The 23,131-nt window shown below is 40.2% G+C and overlaps 2 protein-coding genes across 2 annotated transcripts in view; both read right to left on the reverse strand.

The window, feature by feature from the left end:
* Positions 1 to 53: 53 nt before the first annotated feature.
* On the reverse strand, positions 54 to 15,605 carry LOC104957901 (lysine-specific demethylase 4A-like; the record flags this gene model as incomplete). Its single annotated transcript, XM_010785581.1, has 21 exons — positions 15,500 to 15,605; positions 14,239 to 14,403; positions 13,157 to 13,332; positions 12,908 to 13,022; positions 12,622 to 12,815; positions 12,167 to 12,216; positions 11,752 to 11,855; positions 11,446 to 11,583; positions 10,381 to 10,613; positions 9,739 to 9,902; positions 9,138 to 9,529; positions 7,709 to 7,805; positions 7,395 to 7,579; positions 6,905 to 7,109; positions 6,616 to 6,692; positions 4,208 to 4,263; positions 3,763 to 3,871; positions 3,324 to 3,512; positions 2,502 to 2,672; positions 2,060 to 2,179; positions 54 to 161 (listed from the first exon to the last, which is right to left on the reverse strand). Coding segments are annotated over exons 2-21 (3,030 nt in total), but the record flags the coding sequence as incomplete, so codon positions are not given.
* A 1,434-nt stretch (positions 15,606 to 17,039) lies between these two features.
* LOC104957902 (receptor-type tyrosine-protein phosphatase F-like) overlaps positions 17,040 to 23,131 on the reverse strand; it is a 35,325-nt gene continuing 29,233 nt past the window's right edge. Inside the window, exons 13-17 of the mRNA XM_010785582.1 lie at positions 22,053 to 22,179; positions 21,102 to 21,227; positions 20,189 to 20,343; positions 19,630 to 19,765; positions 17,040 to 18,971 (exon numbers count right to left, since the gene is read on the reverse strand). Of these exons, the coding sequence (XP_010783884.1) occupies positions 18,903 to 18,971; positions 19,630 to 19,765; positions 20,189 to 20,343; positions 21,102 to 21,227; positions 22,053 to 22,179 (613 nt within the window). The 3' untranslated portion in view covers positions 17,040 to 18,902. The remainder of the gene's footprint in view (positions 18,972 to 19,629; positions 19,766 to 20,188; positions 20,344 to 21,101; positions 21,228 to 22,052; positions 22,180 to 23,131) is intronic.

The raw sequence follows: 23,131 nt of genomic DNA on the forward strand, positions 1-23,131 counted from the left end.
GTGTGTGTGTGTGTGTGTGTGTGTGTGTGTGTGTGTGTGTGTGTGTGTGTTCTTTGGGTAGCACTCACCAGTCTTGACTTGACTCTCTTTGGGAGTTCTTCATCCAGAGCATAGACGTCGTCTCTCTTTGCCGTTAGCTGAGACCCATCCTCAAATTCGACCTACAGCCCAAAATGCAGTCAGAGAAATGTCATATTCATGCCCATTTATGTCAAATATCTCCTTCCAACCACATGTAATGAAAAACGATAATAAGTAAAGATAAGGAGAGAACACTAAACACCTATTTGTATAGATAATCATGAGTCTAACTGCTAGAAAAGCAATACAATGAAATGGCCCTATTATGCTTTTTGGGGTTTTCCCTCTCCTGTAGTGTTCTATAGGTTTGTGTGTATGTAAATGGTCTGCAAAGGCTAAAATCCCAAAGTTCTCTCCAGAGGTAGTTTCTCTCCCACACACTCCCCCCTACTTCATTTGAATCCTTTGTTTACTTCCCTAACATATTGACATCACTATGTACTTGCGCTTCTATTGGCTGGCGCTCCAACACATTGTACGTGATTGGCTAAGGGGCGGGACGTTTCCGACACATATCAAAGTGGTTGACCAATCACAACAGAGCCGGCCAGCTAACCAATCAGAGCAGACTGGGCTCTGGTTTCAGACAGAGGGGGAAAAGAGGTGCTGCAGAACAGGCAGTATGAGAAAAATAAAGAGCTTTTTGAACATCAAAGCATGGAGACATGTCTCAGTTTACTACTTCCGACTCCCTTATTTCAAAATCAAAGTTTTTTTAAACATGTTTTGGTGAGACGGGTAAAATCCCCAATTGTGAATGTTCAAAGCTTCGATACAAGCAGCTTCTGACAGAACATGACCACCTTTAGCTTAGTGGTGGTGATGCACAGCCATGCGACTGATGTAATTTGAAGTTAGCTTCTTCTAATATTTGGAGATTATTCCTGCTGAACAAAACATTTAAGTCTCATAAATGTGTGTTTAGCACAGCTCTTATTTTCTGCAATATTCTGAAATACAATATACGATGTTAACTTCCAGGTTGGCCTACAGAAAATGCCAACACTCCTCCTCTCTTTTGAGGAAAGTAACATATTAGGTGTGAAGTGTGAGCAGCCTCCGGTCCCTTTAAACACTGCAGTGATTCTGCTTGCACAGGGCATTCCAAAGACAGGAGGTACAGGGGCAGTTTCAGGAGACATTCAGAGGCTTAAAATACATCTTGCCTGGGTTGGGAGCACTCAATAAAGTAAGAGGCAGGCCGGGCTTCACTTTTAGAGTCATTCACAATGCATTCAGCACTGAAAGCAGCTCCAAAGTGTGTCTCAAACACTGCTCACAGTCCAATGCTGCAGCTGATGCACCTGGTCATGTCAACATCTTAGAAAGAAGCACGTTCAATCCGATCCAGTCAATTCAATAACCGATTACATGACAGGTAGGACAACTCTCCAACTGTGGAAAGATCACACCGATCATCTCTTCGATCCTTGATTCGTTAGACTTTTCTATAGTAAATTATCACTAACTGCAATAAATAAGTATATATATATTTGTTTTATGTCAAATCTAACTGTCTGTGTTCCATGAGTCCTCTGTTTGATGAATATTTTAATTCACATTGAAGGACATGAACCGCTCACCTATCAACCGAACCACTGTGAAAGATAGGAAGTTCCTTTATGACACATGATGTCATCCATCATCTTTTCTTAGCTTGGTATGTCTCTCAGTCTCTGTTTTTCGTTTTTATTCACAAACACTACATGCTTAGTCTTTGTCCTCTGTTGGATCCAGATCTTTTATTAATTGTTATAGAACATAGCCTTAAGGCCACGTTCAAATGGACAGCATCCCTTATATAAAACAAACATGCACCTCTATGGTAGAATCATTTGTAAGATGAAGACTGTTTTGTGCTGGCAACTATATTCTACATGTTACAATTGTGAGTCTGTAGTTAAGTTTGACTTAATAACAGCAATTCAAGCTTTGTGATGTGACAAAAAACCAACAAAACACAATAACACCATCTTACCAGGTACATGTAGATGGCACGTGATGCCACAAATTTGGCCCCATACACCAGGCCGTCTGTCCATCGCACCTTAACCTCCTCACCCTGAGGGGGGGGCCCAAGCTGAGCACAGTCTCGGTTCTGAAAAACCAAACACAGAGTTCTGAGCATTTGCAATCACACATCATCTCATGTCTTACATTGGAAACACAGCTCTCTATGATATCAACACAAAGCTACACATTAAAGTCACTGCAGTACAATAAATAATGTCCAGAAGAAAAACTCAAAGTTTAACATGCATATCTAAAAGGGCAACAATCTGCGCTATAGGTAAAAACATACCAACGTTCATAATAACAGATTGGATGTTCTTTAAAAAAGAATATCCAGATTTCTACTCCCTGTAAGTCCTTTTAGAGTTGAAGCGTTGACAAGATAAAGATGAGTTAGTGAGACTTACCACGATGTCTTGGGGGAAGAGATTGTCACTGAAGGAACCATCGTCAAAGTTGACTTCGTAGAAGGTCTCTTTAGTCAGCTGCACCACGTCACACTGGTAGTAGCGGCCGTTCTTGTGCTTGCAGATCACCTTCTGTCCCACCGTCAGCTCATGCATGGCTGCTTTATTGCGCTGTAAGAGAAGATTTAAGAAAACACATATTTATGAATGGCTTATGTTGATGCTATTTTTGTAGTACCTGACATTTGGTTACACTGCACTGTACAAAAAGGGAAACAAAGGGTGAAATGGGTTATGGGCTAGGGTTATCTCCATCAAAACAGTAACACAGATGTTATGTGGTAGTTTGTGAAGCAACATGGGATCATGGGAATGCATCCTTTTGGTCAGCTCAAACCCCCAGGAAGTGGGCTGGGCATTGAAGCCAAACCGTGGTACTACCATGTCAGTCTGTGACGTCATTGGCCCTGAAAATACTTTTTACGCATCGACTAACTTTACATTGGAAAAGACATACTTGTATATCAGCACTTTTTTTTTTTTGTAGCTAAATCAACATCCCTGTTTGACACTTGATTAGTAATTTTTTTAATCATGACCTTCTTAAACGTTGATGCTGACACTTAAAAGGGGATACGACGCCAATCCAGGAGACCAAATTAAACTCACTGTACTGAATAACAGATTTCTCTGATACATTTGGGATAATGTACACAACTCAACTAAATATACAACATCGGTCAAGTCGTTTTAAGGAATTTTGATTAGAACATTTGAATCTATTCTACCTTTAAAGAAAAAGAGACATCAGAAGCTCCTTACCTCAATCTGAGTGGGCCCTTTGTGTCGACAGCAGGTAACGTGGACTACAAAGGGCCATTCATCGGGCTGCATGAGCACTCCTGCAGCCTGGGCACAGGTGGGGTGGTAGGCTGTGGGGCAGCGGCCATGAGAGCACTGCACACAGCAGCCAGAAGCCTTCTTCATCCGCTTCTTACAGTAGTAGCACTTCTGTCAGAGATTAAAACACAGGAGCCAAGGCTGAGGAAACTGCAATGGATTCGAAATGATTCAATTAAGGCGAAATGTACATATCTTTGATCTACTGTGTGAACTACTAGAGAACAGGTCATTACTCCTCCACGGCTTGTTTAGCAATCAGACTTCAATTATCTGAGCTGCTTATTATTTGAATACCAGCTTTCAATTGAGAATGTAACGGTAGCTTTTGCATTACAATGCTGACGTTATTTGAACTCACCAGTTTAAATCTCTGCAAAGGGATTCCACTTAAATCCACAGGACTTCTTTCAGTGATGTTGACAAAGCGTGCCTCCAGCACAGCAACTGTACACAGCACATGTACCCACCTGCAACAAACCAAAATATGCGCACATATTGTTAATGGTTCTTTAGATATGTGGCATTGTAAGAAAACTGTATGCATTTTCACAAAAACCTTTTTCATCTTAGAACATTTTTGATCATTGTTGGCGTTTCTTGAAGTGGTCAATGTGCTACCGTGTTAAATCCTGCAACGTTGGTAACCTATCAACGTGCGTCCCTACACGATTCATATTTTTGACTCAGAAGTCCTATGTTGTTGGCTGTTAAGTGGTTTAAATATCTTAGACCTGCTTGAGAAAAACATTATCAAAGTGTAGATGTTTAAAACTAGCTGTACTTCACCCATCTTGACAACTTACTTGTTGTTGTTGGCTTTCTGCAAGGCTCCACCTCTCAGCGAACACAAACAGCAATTCTGCAAAAAGACCATGTCATCAATCGATTGCTAACCATAGAGCCCTGATCTTTTCAGCATTGTAGCTTCAATCCAAAACTCAAGAGAGTAGTAAACAATTATTGTTGTCAGACTCCTAAATGTTGTGTTTAACGCGGGGTTTCTGTTGCCAGCAGCAACATGAGCCGCAGCTTATTTAGACCTTGTTGAGGAGGTAATACATCAAAGAATCCTGTAACCATGGCAGCCTCTGTCCCTAAACTGAACCTGAGGGATTGACATTTAAATCAAATAAACAAAAAAAACTCAACTTTAATAATGTATATAGAATCCTATATTTATGTTTTTGTTTCTATTTGTAGAAGATTCAGTCCATTAGAGCAGGGGTTCCCAACCTTTTCCCCAGAGAGCCCCCCCCAAATGACTCCTGTTGGAAGTTGCCACCCGCCCTCCCCCCCCCAACACACACTGTATGAAGAAATTAAAGGACGGCGCAAGTGGAAACAATTCACAAAGGGATTAAACTGTTTAAAACACATGCTCAAAGTAAGCTGGATGTGTTTATGTGGATTCAAAAGTCATAAATAATCTACAAAATGGAGGAGACCGATTTGATAGGAGCAACTGTGACAAATAATCCAACTGAAACCGGCATGGACAATGACTATGTTTTAAAAATGCGCTTATCCAGAAAAGCCTGGTTTGGACACTTTACGGGCAGAAGAAACATTTCTGTCTTTTTATGCCTTTAATAGCTACTAACTTGAATTTGTATTCAAATTAATTAATCAATTATTTGTTATACTTTATTGTAATGTAGAGACAAGGCCTTCAGCGACAATCATGTATTGTGTAACAATTACTGTAATTTTTGGACTATAAGGCGCACCTGAATATAAGCCGCAGCAGCTAAATTGAATGATGTGTACATATATAAGCCGCACTGGACTATAAGCCGCAGGTGTTTTAATGTTTAATTACCATATGTAAGGGTTCGTGCACAGAGGGGATTGTCGGGAAAGAGATGTTTGAGGAAGCTCCCATTTATTAACATTTCAACAAACAAGTTGCATATTTGCGTAACGTATTCAAGTGTTACCATTTAGTGCAATAGTAGCTACAGAACATGTACTGTGCTGTGTAAACTCTACTGTATCACATAGCGTTTCAGACACACAAACTTTTCAACTTTCAAACTTAAACGGTGCGCTCCCAGCGCACGTACCGACAGTGATCTACAGCAGTGGTTTTCAACCAGTGGTACGGGGACAAACTGTCTCGCTCTCGTAATGTCTGTCTGTCTTGCTCTCGTTCTGTCTCTCGTACCACTCTCGGTTCCACTTTTACTTTTGCGCGCTACCTGTCTCACTCTTTTCCGGCCTCCAGCTTTTCCTGCTGGAGCCCGCCGCTTAAAGGTGGGGGGCGCGGACCGGCCATAGAGCCCATAGAGTTAAAGGTGGTGGACTGTAACCTGTAAAATCCATAGATTTAGGAGGTCCCCTAGTGGCCGTTAGCTGTAAAAATCCATAGATTAGCCGCACCGTTATATAAGCCGCAGGGTCGAAAAATGGGAAAAAAGGCGCGGCTTATAGTCAGAAAATAACAGTATATGTAAAAAAAAAGAAAGTCTAAAAATTATATTAGGCCTCAAAACATCTCAGGCCTGGCGCACCCCATGCGATTGGTGGCGCGCCCCCCAGGTTGGGGACCACTGCATTATAGAGTATATTTTCATATTGTGTATTGGATACTCTAAAGATATACATTTTTCTACTGTTTCTATGTATATATTTACATTTGTATTTTATACTAATTTTACTCATGTGTAATGCCTCTGAACATTCTGCTATAACAAAACAATCCTAATTTGGGATCAAAATAGTATATCTAAAATAATCCAATTTAATCGAAGACGAAAAAAACATCTCTTAAGCTTACTTCCAATCCATTGAAGATGAGCTAAGGGATCCTCCATTTCCTACTCTACTTACTGTTTCATCATGTGACACGTGTGATCGTGTACAAGTGAGCCTCTACATTTAAAGCACCTCAGTTCCAAAATGTACCCATGTGCTCAGTGCAGCCTCACTAATTATTGGACTCTTACACAAACTTCAACGTGTTTGATGTCATTACACATCTCAAGGGCTGTAAGGGGTTAAGGTTAGGGTTAAACATATTGGCAGCACTAGATGAGGAAACTGAGAAAAAGTAGGTTCAAGTGTAAACAATGTGAGCCTTGTTGATAAAAGGGCAGATTTGATTCATACATGTGTATCATCATTTGGGATGCTTGATTTGTGAAGAGCCACTTAGACAACTAGCAAGAGGGCTCCATGGAAACAACTGAGCAACATGTTTTGGTTCACTGACCTCATTCATGGCGTTGGCCTTGCAGCGCGCACATTTCCACTCCTTGCTCACACTGGCTGGATCCACACCGTAACAGCCTAAAATATATAAACACAAAGACTCAGTCAGACACACTAGTGTAATAGCTGAGACATTATGACGTTTTGTTAGTGCTGCCATCCACAGACAGCATTTGGTCATGCACCAAAACGGAGACAATTAGAATAATAATAATAATAAGGTCGGCAGGGTTGGGTCACGTGTGCACAAGCTACGTTATATGATATAACTGTGGAGATGCAGTACTCACTGGTGTGAACCCGGATGCTGCACTGAGAGCAGCTGATGAGGAGGCTTGTTCCGTCTTCCTCTAGATGAGGCGTTACGGGCGGCTCCTCACACTCAGAGTCCTCCTCTGTGGTGGTGGTGAAACACATCTCTGGGATCAGTGGTTTGGTCCGCATGCCCCCCCCAGGAACCATGACGGGACTGTCCACAATGCTGGCACATTCCGTCTGCCAGCAAGCACAGAAACATAGAGCTTACAACACAGTAGATAATATGAATATGGACCAAAAAAACACCTACTGGTCTACATGAAAGTTGGGTTGGTGCTTAAATTATGTAAAAATAGCTACGTCAGCTAAATAACATGTAATGTAATGTTGTCTGAAAGTGCAGGGCTGAATGATGTCTTCAAAGTTATGTAAAAAAATAGTGATAGACTAATAAATATTGAATTGATTTACTTTTTCTCTCCATAGGATGTGCTCCAAATGTTGGCGGTGAGTGGATCTTACCTGCTGGTATGTGTAGAACAGCATGCAAATGGAGCAGTATGGAGGTTTGGATTCCATGCGCTGGTTGTACTCCTTCTCTTTCTTCAGGCTGGGGGGTCTGTTCTGCCACAGGTGAGCCAGAGGTTTAGCCCAGCTCTCCCCCTCCAGACCACCCTCCTCTACCCGGGGGGCCTCCTCTGGAACCTCTGAGGGACAAACAAGCCCAACAGCAATGTTTGACTACAAAGATTTAAAAGTACTCTGAGGATATTCGCTTAACCCATTTCTACAAATAAAATGCTCAGACAATATGAAGATGAGGCCTTGCCACTAACCTTCATCACTCATGCCATCCTTTATGAGTGGATGGTGGCCTGGAAGCTGTCCCAGGTCATTCTCTTCCTCTTCATCTCCAGTTGCCTCTCCGGCCCCCTGCTGAGGGACACACCACTGTTAGCATTAGCATCCAGGCCGGCTTTACACAAGACCACCCTGGTATGTTTTTATCTTTTGCCCTGTGCAGCAGTGGGGTGGACCTTCAGGGCTCTGGACTAAGTAGAGCATGTTTTACACAACAAGCCTTTAACCGCTGATGCTTATAGGCTGGACTTTTGCTGCTGAATGCGGGACATAAACACGTAACAACTAAAGTATCTTTTACTTCCCTGGAATCAATGATTCAATCAATTGCAGGCAGGGGCGCCGCCAGGGATTTTGGGCCCCATGAAAAGATATCACATTGGTTACTTAACATTTTTTTTCTTAATGTTCTAAAATTGTTTGGGCCCCTGTCAGTCACAGGCCCTTAGAATCGACCTAACTTTTCACCCCCTTACGGCGCCCCTGATTGCAAGCAATTGGACTGTTATGAACAGGCAATGCATTAGAACCTACCACACAGTTAATATTCAATGTCTTTTTGTTGTGTCTTGTTTCTGCACTTCTGTGATTCTGTCTTAAAGCATCAAAGACTGTGTCCTGATTTGACCTGAGATTAATCGTCTCCTTCTTTGTTTTAACTGGCATCTAACTGATCTGAGCATCCTTAGGCGCTTTCACACCGGAGTACTTTTCCCAGGAATAGTTCCGATAGTTCCTGGGATTTTGCGTTCACACCAAAAAGATCTAGAACTTTTTTTTGTGAACCTTTCCCCCCCCCTTTTTAGTGCCTGCTAGAGAGGGGGTACTTTCCTGGGGAGAAAAAGGTTCCAATTTCTGATTGGCTGGGCGAATTGCAAACCACGCCCTGTAAAACTCTGAAAAGTTTTTGGGAAGCCGCCATTTTATTTGCTCGCATTAGCATTATTAGCATTAGCCCAGCGCACCAACGGAGAGAGAATAACTTATGGCAACACAAACAAAAACATGGGAGCGGTGGAGATGAGGAGGTGTCGGCGTTCTGGCGATTTACTCGGAAGGCTTCAGTAGAAGCTGCTGGGAGTCCCAGCAGCTTCTGCTGAAGCCACTGCGGGGTCTCCCGGCCCGGGGACTTCGGGTGGCAGTATACGCCTTGAAGTTGTTTGCGGCCTGCCAGTAAACCCAAAGCAGAAGAAGAAGAAGTGACGTCAGCGGCTCCCTCTGGGACTTATTCCGGTGTGAACGCGATTTACTAGATAGTTCCAGAAAATAAGAGTTCCAGGAAGTAAGAGCTCCTGGGAAAAGTACTTGGTGTGAAAGCGCCTCTTGAAACCAATTGTTTGAAATAATGTTAACAATAAAGTAAACAATACTTCGCTAATACATGTGTTAAGTTTGTCAACTTACTGCTTTGCAAACATTTCTGTAGTCATTCTCAATCTCATTGTCACTATCCTCACTCGTCCTCTCCTCCTTCGGGGGGGGCTCTCCCTCTGCGTAGTCTCCCTTGGCGTAGCTGTGTACGTGCAGGACGTCCGCGGGGCTCAGCGTCCTCTGGAACGCTTTGTGTGGCGGGCTGCAGCTGCCCCCCCGCTGACTCTCCTCCTCAGAGCAGGGACCCGCCCCCTGGCTCTCAATGTGCTCTGATGGACAGCTGTTTGCAGCTGGCACACCGTTCTTCTCTTTTTTCATAATGCTTTGTCTGTTGGGAGTTTTCTTAGCCCTGGGTCTGGATTGAGATTTAATCTGAGGCTTAGCTTCTTTCTCCTTCTTAGGCTCTGTCTTGACTTTTCCTGTGTCTGAAAGAATAACATAGAAATGACCAACATTATTGCATCTACTGGTACACCAAGATCCACCTAAAAAACTGTCACAGGTCGTTGGCTCAGTATCTTCCAAGTCATTACATCCTTTACAACAAAAAATGAAATGAAGCAAGGAGAATGAGCTGTCGGTAAAGATGCAGTTTGACCTTAAAGCCCTTTGTCCTGAGTGAACTGTACTGTACCTTTATTGGGCTTCACAGAGACTTTAGTGGGAGTCTCCTTGCGTGACAGCTTGGCCTTCTTTGGCTCCACCTCCTCAGTCTCCTCCATCATCAGCTCAGGTTTGATATCTGCAGATGCTTTATCAGCTTCTAGCTGACGCTTTGTCCCAGTCTGAGGCTTTGGACTGATGCATGGAAAAAAACTGTTATGCACTATGACTCAAGGGGAAGCACTGTTTCCAATACAGCATGTGAAGAAAAAATCTTTCACACACAATCTTCATTTGATGCAACATTATTCTTCTATTCCACAACATTTTGGAGGCAAAACGTTGCACTTTCTACGCCACTACAGTATTACTAGATTTACCTAAGTAAATGATCTGAAGACAGAAACAGTGTACTTATTGATATAATGCTGAAGTGCATTTTAACAGAGATATGATAACTAAGCTTAGAAAAAAAGTTTAACAACTACACAGTTAAGGACCAAGATTTTTGGAACAACACAGAAAAGGTATTTCAAAAATCTTAACATGGGATTTGCTGTATAAATATGCCCAAGAATACTTTAAATAAAGAACCATTGAGAAAGTAATCTGGTATTTCATAAGTAATTCACATCCATAGTAGAATAGTAGAATTGGTGGATTAAATGCAGACCTTTTTTCCTCCAGGATGGGACTAGTGGGATCCTCAAATACAGCTTGAGTGGGAGTCTCTTTTGAAGGTTCGATGTTGTCTTGTTCCAGAAGCTCAGTGGCCTCAGGTGTGACTTTGGAGTGGTCGATGGGAGCGGTGTCTTTCCCTGCCTTCCACAGCTTGTAACGGTCGGGCTGATATTTGCGTACAAACACATCCATGGAGATCTTCACCATGTCCTGTCGGCACGAACACTGGGAGGAACACACATATCTACATTTGAGTCAAGGTTCAGAACATGGTACAAAACAATGCTTTGAAAACAGTTGAACTCACTATTGGGGTTGAAAGTGTTCTCTTAACACCCTGCTTAGATGAATACTACATTTTGATTGCCCAACTTGGATATTCAATGTTCTGCTATTTCTCGATAGAAGACCACCTCTAGGGATAGCAGACCGCTTGCTAAGGACATTCTGATCAAGGACTATGTGCAGTCACCTCAATCCGGAAATAGAAGTCTGGTCAATCTAACGTTTGCACATGAATTTCATTTTCTGTTAATCCATCAGATAACACAATAAAATACTTTAAAAAGAAAATAATGGTTACTTAGGCCCTTTACTTAGATTTTTTTATATTTGCAGAACTCACTTTGTTTGTGCAATGAAAACGTTTTTCTTTAAGGTTTCATTGTCATACAAGCTTATAATTAGTACTTATAGTAATATGTGTATTATATACATCCACTGTGAACACCTACCAATCACCTTAATAAATCAATAAACCACATAAGTAAACCAAAGTGAATCCATGCTGTATCGCAACAGTGCATTTTATTGCTATAGACAATTTTTCTTTATTTAAAAAAATAAGAGCACACTGTTATTCAGGATAACGTGATTAACAAGTCAATCCTCCAACTGCTTTCAAAGAAACAAACGACAGGCTGCCTGCAAGCAAAATGTTTCAACAAAATAATGTGACATAATGAACCTCAATCCGCATCACAGGAGCTGAAGCCTTTGTTTTTATGTAATAGATTATGATTCACTGCTGTTTACATTGTATTTATTTTTTGCTTACCAGTGTCGCCTGTTTGCCGTAATCGATCCATCGCTGGGTGGCAAAGTTGGTCGACTCAGCACAGTTGAAGCCATGGTTGAAACCAGCATGATAACCAAAGGGGAACGTCACAATAAACTGCCCAGCCTCCTGAGTCACCTGAATAATAAAAATAACACGGAATTACAAGATCAGATATACCATTTTACATAATGTTTTCATGTCATTATCATCATAGTTTAAATGCATGTTTGTTAAGCATGTTGCTGTTATACTGTATACATATTGTAAAGAAATATGTACAGCGCAAAGTAAATAAAAGATCACCTTCTCAAATGGTATGCCATATTTTTTCAGGATTGAGGGTGAAATTAATGTCATCTTGTGGCGCAGGAAGGCTTCACAGCTCTGGGCATTCCCTGGGAAGAAACCTGGAAATACAAGACGCAACACACACAACATCAGTGAAGACGACCCTCTCTGGTTCTGTCGTTTATTTGAAGTATTTTATGTGAAACAAGGTACTTTCCACACGGTATAGAGGTTTACTGAAAGCAGATTAGACTTCCTCTTTGAAACAACTCATCATGACACGCTGTGGCTTGTGGCACACAGTGGCTAAGTGTGAGTAACTAGTGTAAATGATCAATTTGCACCACAAACTGCAGCACATAACACATAACGAGTGTGGTAATACACATTATAATCCATGTATGACTTTATGTGAAAACGCAACACTTACCCTTGGCGAGTCGTTCCAGTCTCTTCCCATGCTCTGGTGGGACAATATACCTGCAAAGAAACAAAAGCACAAGTATATTTACTACGGCAATGACTTTGATATTAACAGCAGAATGTGGATGCCAATAACCTTGCAAAGTATCTAGCCTGTACTTTAGACAGTTTAGTTACAATCAGATATAATGCTAAAATGCTTTTATTACAAGCAAGCTTAATTACTGGAATGAGAATGAGAACTCCCATGTCTTAATGCCACTTCATTGATGCCTTTCAACTTTAGAACAGATTTTAAGATTCTTCAAAGTTTAAAAGAATATCCTTTAACTTTGGGATTCTAATCACCAAAAGTTTGTGTAGCACTTTTGTAATGCAACTGTTTATGAAAGAAACTACACAAATACATGTAAGCAGTGAGAAGAGAGCAGAGGGACATTAAGGGTGTGTCAGTGACTGTACCAGGACTTTGGCTCTCCAAAGTGCAGGTAGTTGATGCTGTACAGATCCATGTCCTCTGTGTGCCACGCAAAGGCACTCTTCCACATCCCAAAATAGAGGTACGGTGTGTTCACTCCTTTGATCTTGATCCCACTCTCGTTCTCTACCGTGTCCAGAATGGTGTTGAGGCGGCCGATGTTCCACTCAGTCACATCCTGTAAAGGACAGATTAAGAGGCCGTTAATCGTAACGACAGTGACACTGATACTGTCAAAATGAAATGGCATTATCAACTATTACCACTCACTGGATCATACAGTGTTCCGCTGACATCAGCACCGTAAAGGGGGGGGTTGAAGGTCAGGTTCTTCCAAAACTTCCTCTCCAGCTCATCAACATCCACATATCGAGGATTGCAGAACCTACAATGAGAGGAGAGCTTGGTTGCTTATCCAAATACCATACTATGCCAGGTTTTCCACATTATAGTATTATAGTTATTGTGGTAAAAACATCACTCGATCGACTGTGTTTTATTATTACTACTTGAACTGACTTGTCCATGTTGGATGTCTTGCGGAACTCATGGACGGTCATTGGCTTCTTCTGGATGTTGTACTGTGTGAACAGTCCGGACTGGCCTGTCACTACCTGCTGAATGGGAGCAGGTATCACCAGGTCATCGATGTCATCATATGTTTTTCGAGGTTTCCAGCCTTTAGGTGGAATTACCTGCAAGATAAATACAAGGCAAACGGAATGAAAACAGATAAGTGTACTCAGAGCAGCAGAGTGAGGATTCTGTCAATTAGACCCTACAGAAAAAACGCGATTCTGCCAGGGTAGGATTTTCAGTGAGAAACACGTAACTCTGGATTTGTTTTAATGTTTGAGGTGCAATAAACGAAAGCAGCTTTTTGGCATGTTAAAACTATTATTTTCTGCCTCGCTCATGAGAGTAACAGCTGGCGAAATTACAGCCTCGCATACTGATTTCAAATGTGTGCTCTAAACTGATATTTATAAATGACTATTATCATTATTATAAGCAAGACAATACATGGCAAAGATATGTAGAAAATAAACGTATTTAAGATACGTTCATAAGAAACGTAACGTGGGAGAAAATATGTTTCTAGAAGAAATGTAGAAAATAAACGTATTTAAGATACGTTCATAACGAACGTCACGTGGGAGAAAATACGTTTCTAGCTAAACGTAATTGAGAATGCAGTTTAGTTCTGTGGGAACGTCATTTTTAGGAGAAGGGGGTTTGTCCAGCACAGTTCAACTGCTTTACGCCAGTGAAATGGTGGAAGTCTGCAAGTCAGGATCAAAGTCAGTTTTGTCCCATGTTAGTAAGTGATGTATTTGAGTTACTTTATGCAGTTTTGTAGTATTGAATAATCAAGTGAGTAGTGGACCACAGGAGATGCGTTCTGGATGGAAATAACCTGCAGTAATAACACAATTGACTTTCAAAGAAGATCACTCCGGTGAGTACATTGGGTCTTTACAAAAAGTCAGAACTAAGATAACCATTCAGAGAAGCCTAGGAACTAAATACATTGAATAACGAGCCACTATAACATTGTATCGATCATAATTACATACAAAAATACAATAGACTCTTCTTACTTTCGCCATTCCAGCTTTGTGTGCTCCTTGTGACTCCATATAGGCGATGTACCGGCGGAAGTCCTTGAACTCCTCTTTGGAGGGGGAGAACGTCATTATCCTGGAGCCCACACTTTGGGCAGGCTTGTCTGTAGTCATCTTAGGCATTTTACTCCGACCTCAACTCTGTATGGAGGAAAACATGGACATGATCACCATGACGACATCTAGGTCACATGACTTAAAGTCACATGATTCACAGAATCTGGCTTCCTTTAATGTTCCATCACTTGAGAGTAACAGACCATCAGCTAATGGATCATACTGTATGTATTGACTCTTTGTTGGTAAAACTCCAAAAGTGATTGAAACAGTACCATATATCATAATTACAGTTCCAAAGCTCCTTGTCAGATATGTGACACTTCTATTATGTGAGGTAATGCAAAGAAATGATAAGCTACAACTAAAAAACATGTAAATATAGGATGTTAACCAAGATAGATTATACTACATACAAATAAACACAACTTCAACAATATTGCAGCATTCTTAAAACCTGAACCGATTAAGCAAGCAAACCCTAAATATGGTTTCAACCTTTATCCAAAATAGTTTTTTCCACTTCCTTTTTTTCATTATCCTAGGTTCCCTCTTGGCCTCTATGCTACTAAACGCTGATCTCCAACTTAACCTACATCACAAGAGTATTTTCGTAGAGAGCGGACTAACTGAGAAGATGTTTAACTTACAGGCAAATATACTCTAAACTCTGTATTTACTGACTTTACTAGCAAAACCCAGAATACTTCGGGGTTACGCACACTGAGCCACTGTGAACAACCATAATTGATTGCAATTCTCAGCCTGTGATTGGTTGAAAACCATGTCCGTCTCACACCGTGGCCCACTGACAGCGCTGTTCCTCCGAAAAATATATTGCTAACGTTACTGCACTAGCCTACATGCTAACTGCAAGATAGCTTGCTCTGCGTCTTAAGAATTAAAAGAGGGGTGAAACAAAAACAAACCACTGCCATATTAATAAATAAACATTAGTATACAATGCTGGGTGTTATGTCTATTCACATAACCATTTATGGAAACAGAAGCAGCCGCAAAGTGTGTAGCGGACTGAGAGATCTGACAGCTGCCTTCGCTCTCCGTTAGCAAACTAGCAAACATGGCTTGTTGCTGACCGTCACTTTACTGTGGCTAAACTTAAAGTTACTAATACTTTCCTACAAAGCAACTCATTTTAAAGTGTCAAACATTAACTTACACGTGCTGAAATGTACACGAGTTGTTTTTCTTAAAAAAGAAAGGTAGTAGAGTAGAAATACAGACAGCATAAGTCCGGGTGGAAAAGACAGTCCTCCATTATTCCAGTGACGCATGCCCAGTGTGTGATTGTTTACATGGAGCCCAGCGGGAGGGGCTTCCGTAGTCCCCAGCCAATCACAACGCCTCTCCTCCAAACCATGCCTGCATCATTGTCAGTCTGTCAGAAATTAAACAATATTGACTGCATACATTTCCTAAGTCAAATGATTTGCGTATGAGCCCTATCATACTATAACACACTACAAGGTTGTGTCCTTGTAGTGTGTCCACTTGACCCTAATTTGCTCCTGTCCTGTGGGTATTGTCCACACACAGTAATAACTGTTACATGTATATTATGTGTAATGTGTAATTGTAAAGCACTTTGAGTGCTTTGAAAAGTGCTCTAATAAAAAAATGTAATTAATTATTATTATTATTATTATTATTATTATTAAGGAAAACATTATTCTACTGTGATAGTTATTTGTGAATACAGCTATCCAGGCCAGTTCTAAAAACCATAATACATGTTGTATCAAGCAATTTGTTTAAAATTCGATTAAAATATCGAAATTAATCATATGCAGAAGCATTGTTCTTTGAATTATTTCTCCCTAAGGTGGTCTAGTTTAAGTCAAGTCCTCTTTTTACAGCCAAACACAATATAGTTTTTTTCGAAAATTACAATATTTACAACCGTACAGTTTAAATAGTTCAATAACAATAGAGTATTTTTGGCAAGGTTTTACTACTTTCCTCATTTATATGATACAAATATGTATTCTTGCAGATTTATATATAGGCCTACTTCTAAAGGATTTCTTGTAAACCTTCATGCTATATTTGAATAATATATTGTAGGGCCATACCTATATAAAACATGTCTGTGAAGCTTTCTTTTCAAAATACCAAACAGATCATGCATTTGAGCCATGCCTCATTTCGCTCTATTTGCTGCATTCCAGCCCTGTTTTTGCAAGGGCTGATTCTGTGGCAAATGAGCTGCAGCTGACCACGCCCCCCAGCAAAGGAGGGGGGCGAGGCACGAGCGTCATGTTACCATGCTGTTACCATGCCACGGCAGAGTTGCCCATATAGGCGGAGCTCCTTGTTTCTGACGTCAGAGATATTTCAAATCTGTATCAGTCTGTATCAGATCCGTTGCAGCCCCGTTTTTAGAGATTTGGGTATGGAGGAAAAGAGAGAGGGTTGTGTTTTCTGACACTTGGTGAGTTCCCTGACACAGCGGGGACACATATTCATGTATAAAAGACATACAAGAGTGCATTTTGCATGATAGGTCCCCTTGAACTTACTCAATAAATAGTTGTTCTTGCAAACCTCAAACAAGACAAATTAAAGAATTAATAAATGTAAACTCCTGATAATCAACTTTCACTAAGTCAAATGTCTTAATGAATGGAAAAAAATGCAGAGGGCGTCACCTCACACCACATTATCACGCTCTACGAAAGAAAGAAAGTCCAACACATTTGCATTATTAAAAAAACAGTTATTCAACTTTATTAACATCAAGGTTTTCAAGACATTTGTGTCTGCTTTTTATTACCAAATAGAAAACAGATCGTGTATACAACAGATAGGATCCCTAGAGCACAACTCAGTGAAATAAATCCTTTATATGGTCCACTTCCTCCACCCCCAACTCTGTCATCTCATCCAGTGAAAAACACTGAACATTACTTCTTCTTTCAGTCTGTCCGTCTGCAACACAGTGATACACGTTGGGATGAAATATACCATTAATGGGGTTCCAGTGTATCTGCTTGTGTCCTGTTGGTTTGAGCCATGTATGTGAAGGTCATGAGATGAAAGGGAAAGTGTTGTCCTGTCTATAAGAATCATTTTGGGTCCATCAACCGGAACCAGATTGCATGTTAGAGCAAGTAAGACACACCCAGCTAATTTGTGGCAATCAAAGGGTAGGGGAGAAAATGTGTTTTTTGTGATACTTCACAATCTCCTGATTTCCTATTTGATTTAATAATCCCCCCAAACATCTATATTTACTCCCAGTCGACTGTTGAAGCTTTAATATTAGGCTGTGATCTGTGTTGGGTTTTAGATCAACAGTTTTTAATTTTTTTAATTTAGAGCCTTTTCAACAAATCCAATGCACAGACAACCCAACACCAACAATGAAGTGATCTTACTATGAAGAATTGTGTGAGTGCCGGATGTATCCTCTTCCGGTGGGCTGTAGAGCTCCATTGTTTTCCAAAAACTAATAAAACACACCAATAAGTCACACTGTCATGTTCTTTTTTTACCGTGAACACACACACTGTCCTGCTGCCACAAATACTCACTAGAGCACCACATGGGAATCTGCTGATGAAAATACTGCCCCAAAACCGCATTAGTTCCACCTGTTTTGAATGATCAGTTATAGAACAGAAACTAAACCATTTTGATTACATTTCAGCATTGAGTCTTGATATTGGTGCCATAATGGATTTGTTGGATTTCTCTTGTCTAAGCACGGGCTGGTTTAGAATGTGATGTGGTCACACTTATATCACACACGTTATCAAGAACAAAGTGTCTGTGTTCAGTCTACCTGAGTCTGTGTCAAGAGGGGCTATGGTGTCAACAACCTTTTCCAACAACTTCATATTTATATTTGTTCCAAGTCTCCAGATTTGTATTGGCGTTGTGAAAATCAGTAAACAGTTATTTGATAATAGTCAGTTTATGGCAATAGTTATATTTCATACAGTAGCTCACAAACATATCTGTTAATCTGACCTCTTTTGGTAGATTGTTCTGTCAAACCCCCGTAAATAAGATCAATGATAACATAAGAATATTATATCTATGGTACAAAATAAAATGATTAGCAGCTGTGAGTATACGCTCTCCAATATTAATGTTGAAAATACATTTTATTTTTGCAAATGAAAGGAATAAAAATATATCAGCAAATAAAAAAAAAGACCCATTAACACATATATAATAGCCAGTTTAAATGATTATAAAATAAATTCTAAATATTTATAATAACATAGTAATGATGAAAATAAATGAAAATAGCAGAACATTTGTTTTGCCATAAAGGAGGACGCAGATGTTGGGAAATGTTGGGAGAAATCAGTCAGGAATGAGGCATGGCAAAGAGTCTCTCAGGGTAGTTTTGGGGAAGTTTTGGTGTTGGGTCTGTGGCAGAATCATGGCAGGAGGAGATTGTCCTGACTGTCCCCTCTCCTCTGTCCTCTAATGTCTCCTGTTTCCTGCTGTAGTCACCTCTTCTCCAGTCCTCCTTGTAGCGTCCTCATCAGGCTTCAGGGACTGATGGAGCTGAGTAGATATGGCTCAGAGGAGAGGTATAACTCTTGGGGTTATGTTGCATAGTGATCAAAGCTTCCCAGGTACTCCAGAGCAGCGCGGTAGCACAGTTGGTACTGGTCCTGGTGGAGTAAAAATAAGTTTGGGTCACTTAGTCAGTGGGAAAGCTGCAGATGCCATGAGAAACAAGCCAGAACAAACAATTTGGGTGATCAATTTTCTAAGTCTGATCTAAATAGTTTTTCTCTCGTGTTACAATTTTAAGAGGCCAGATTATACTTTTTGGGGATTCCCTTTCCTTTAGTGTGTTACGGTATATAGGTTTTTGTGCATGTAAATGGTCTGCAATGGCAAAATGGACCAAAGATTGAGTTTCTCAACCACCTATTCCCCATTTGCCTGAAACGCCATGATTGAATCCTTTGCTAACTTCCCTAACATAAGATGAAACATGCTTCTAATGGCTAGTGCTCCAACACATTGTGATAGGCTAAGGGGTGGGACATCTCTAATCCGACTGGGCTCTCGTTTCAGACAGAGGATAAAAAAGAAACGTAATAATGTAATAATAATTTTAGCCACAAGAGATTTATGTCCACAACTCAATTCTAAAAAGGACAAATGGCATTCACATTTTCTACCGGGAGAGTTAAAGTCATCCATGAACTCTTGATATATATATTGTGTGTTGGCAAGATATGAAAACACAACCTAGAAATGGATCCCCAGAATTAACAATACTATACAACCTTTTGACTAAATAATAAATACGATGTATACCTCTGTCTGCACCATGGCCGGCCTCTGTGTCCGGAGCGTCTTGACGGTCTGGAAGAGGTCGACCGCTCCTTCGTACCTCATCCTCTCCAGGATTATGCTCAGGGTGATGAACACACCAGTCCGCCCAACACCAGCACTGGTGGACAGGCACATCATCAGACCCTCATTTTATGAACACAACACATTATGCTTTTGATAGAGACAACAATAAATAGAAAAACAAGATGACTTTGTCAAGTGATTGAATTAGAAAAATATCTTAATAAATAATCCGCATTAACAGCATCACTTATGTCAACAGGGGGAAGATGTTTCTTTATTTGATTGTTTTTGCTCTTGTTGCATGTTTCTTCCTTTCTGCGCCACCGTACATTTCTGCGCCTGGTCCCTGCATGTATCTAGGGACTTGTTCACATCTTCTTCAAGTGGTAATTCATAACAAAGAACAGAAAAAAGCCTTTTGTGCATTTTTAAAACTAACAGGATACAAATATAAGTTGATTGACAGCGGCCCTAGAAAAGCCAATACATGTAATTCGATTTTAGAATGAGAGGTTACCTGCAGTGCACAGTAATTGGTCCATCTTGTCCAAATTGCTCTTTTGTTTTATGGACTTGGCCGATGAAGTCGATAAAGCCCTCCCCAGTTTTTGGCACTCCTTGCTCTGGCCAGTCAGTGAACTGGAACTGCCTGATAGTCCTGGACTGACCGTCCTGAGGAACACACAGGAGGACATGGAGAAAGACTATGTCAGTAACTCACAGTCTACATCCTCCTCTAGGGGACACCTCTGCTGCGTATACAACCGCTACAATCTCCATATCTGTCTTCTTAAAGGTCACCTATTATGCAAAATCCACTTTTTCATGTCTTTTATACATCAACATGTGTCCCCTCTGTGTAAAGAGATTCTGGAAGTTTCAAGAAAAAAGACCCCCTCTCTTTTTGTCCTGATCCATTTATATAAAAACCTGTCTGAAAATGAGCTGAACAGATTTTGGCCACTTTATGATGTCATAACGATGTTTTGGAACGATAGTTTTTGGCTTGTGTAACCATTAGCCAATCACCAATCAAGGTAACCCTGCCCACCTTATCACCTGAATCTCCTCCTAGAGCTATTTTTTTAATCAAATATCATAGGGGGAGTGGCTCCTTATTTTCTTCTAAAGTAAAAGAGAGAGAGAATCAGCACTTCTGAGACATGTTTTGTATATATCTGAGACCTATAATATATTGATGAAAAACAGTATAATAGGGGACCTTTAAGTAAAGTTGAGAGAAAAGTAACAAGGAAAAAAATAACTAAAATAATTTGGAAGAAAGTGAAAGAAATGCAGCAAGAATCAACTTCTGTAAAAGCAGCGCTCTATGTGGCATTCATGTCCGTTCCAATTAAAAGGAGCTGAGCTGAAGCCATGTTCCTGCTGCTGTCTCACTCCTCACCAAAGCTCTGCTGAGGAGAACCTACCCTGGCGTCTGTGACTTTGAACTCTCTCAGGATGTACTGAGGCATGTTGTACTCAGCCATGGGGTCCACAACAAAGTACTGATAGCGTGCCGAGCGCTCAGCAGGCCAGTACTGATGGCACTTTTCCTACAGGATGGAGAGGAGATCACATGTGAGGAATGTTATTAGGATATAATCAGGACATCGGACTATGTCTTCATTTATTCAACAAGGATAATGCATATAAAATAATCTAAATAGAGATTATTTATGCCAGAATTTATTTGTAGCTAATTACATACAGTTTTTACAATGGATTAGCCAACATAAAACCACTTAAATCGATAACAAGTTATTATTTGTTCTGAATATATTGGGTAATATAATTAGAATGTATACACAGTACATCCTAAAAACCCTATCATTAGTGAGTAAAAACGACTTTAATATATTTAATTATAATTTCATATTGTCAGAAAACATCAAAGTCACCTGCACCAAGTATGGAAATATCACTGTTAAGTGGTACTAAACACATCATAAATATCATTACCAGATTAAGACATACTTTTGATTATACATGAAATTAGATTTTGTACAGTATACTGCCAGTATGTACAATTGAGTATTCTTCTCTACGAAGTTAAAACAGATAGAAGTATTTTATGTCCCCCCAAAAGATCATGGTCAATCGTGATAAAAAAAAAGAATTGAACCAAATTAGAATTAGTTAAACTTAATTTATTTTCAAATGTAATCACATTTGTATATCTGGTGCCTGGTTGTCCCTCTAAAAGTTAATTCAATCTCACACAACTTTCTTTTTTTAATCAGAAGTGTAGTATCTCTAAAATGAGTATTTTCAATATATATAATTTAAGGGTTTAATTTGAGTAAATTAAATGTACCGGTAATGCTTTTGCATAGCAAATGACACGAGATAACATAAGATATATAATAGTGATGTGTTACCCGTCCCATCTCGCGGAGTTTGGTGAGCATGACGACGATGGTGGAGTTGTGTTCCCACAGCATTCTCCAGAAGTCCTCTGTGGTCTCAGACAGCGGGCCCTGCGTGGCCATGTAGGCTTTCTGCTGCCTGCAAGTGGAACAAAGACACATCTGAGTTTAATCAATTTCATTTCCACTTTATCGCTCTTCAACCACAAAGCTTTAGTCATTGTGAAGAATTATGGTCGCCAGTCATGTGTCATCATAAACACCTATAAACAGCTTGAATAAATACACATCAGTTTAGTTTGTTTTGCACAGGCTGTGATTGAATTTGTTTTGTTGTTGACATACATGCTAGAGGGGCTCCTATTGTCACCCTTTCCTCCTGCTATTTGTAAATGTTGCCAGATTTGACTAGCACCAATCTGAGGCTCCAACATGCCTAATTGTCATAGATGGGTTTTCAAAATGAGTGGCCAAGCCTATTAAAAGCTGCCACTGTTGCCAAGCACCTATCAATACAATGAACGTGACAGAATACATATGGCATCCTTATGCAGCAGTATCCTTACCATTGAATAAACTAGCTTTGCTGTTGAATCCATTACTTAGTGATCATTTAATTAAATGCAAACTTGGCACCATTTAAACACAACATTATCGAAAATAATAAAAGAATGAACCTTTCTGTTTGCCACCGAGGTTATTCAACTATGAATGGGGAAATTAAAATACAATTTATATAGTGCTATTGATAAAAAAACACCACATAAATTGAGTCCATATGCATGGCCCTGTGGAGTTTTATCGTAAAGAGCCAAAAGTTGTGCTGTTGCATCCTCAAGCCCAAATGCTTTCTTCAAAAGACTTTTTCAAAGCTGCCAACTTGTTTATGGCACATTCTTGCCTTGCCTGGTGTAATAATACCACCTATTGATCAGCGAAATACTGTCAAACCTTTCGCAGGGCTCTGTGCATATGAGTCTCTGTGCTGTGAAAAGGAAACAGGGGGCTACACCCAGAAACACATCTCCACAGCAGTTCCACTTACATATAATTATCATATCAATTAATCATGTACTTTAGTAGTGCATATT

The sequence above is a fragment of the Notothenia coriiceps genome, unplaced genomic scaffold, assembly GCF_000735185.1.
Source record: "Notothenia coriiceps isolate Sejong01 unplaced genomic scaffold, NC01 NC01_scaffold00027976, whole genome shotgun sequence".
NCBI classification, from domain to species: Eukaryota; Metazoa; Chordata; class Actinopteri; order Perciformes; family Nototheniidae; genus Notothenia; species Notothenia coriiceps.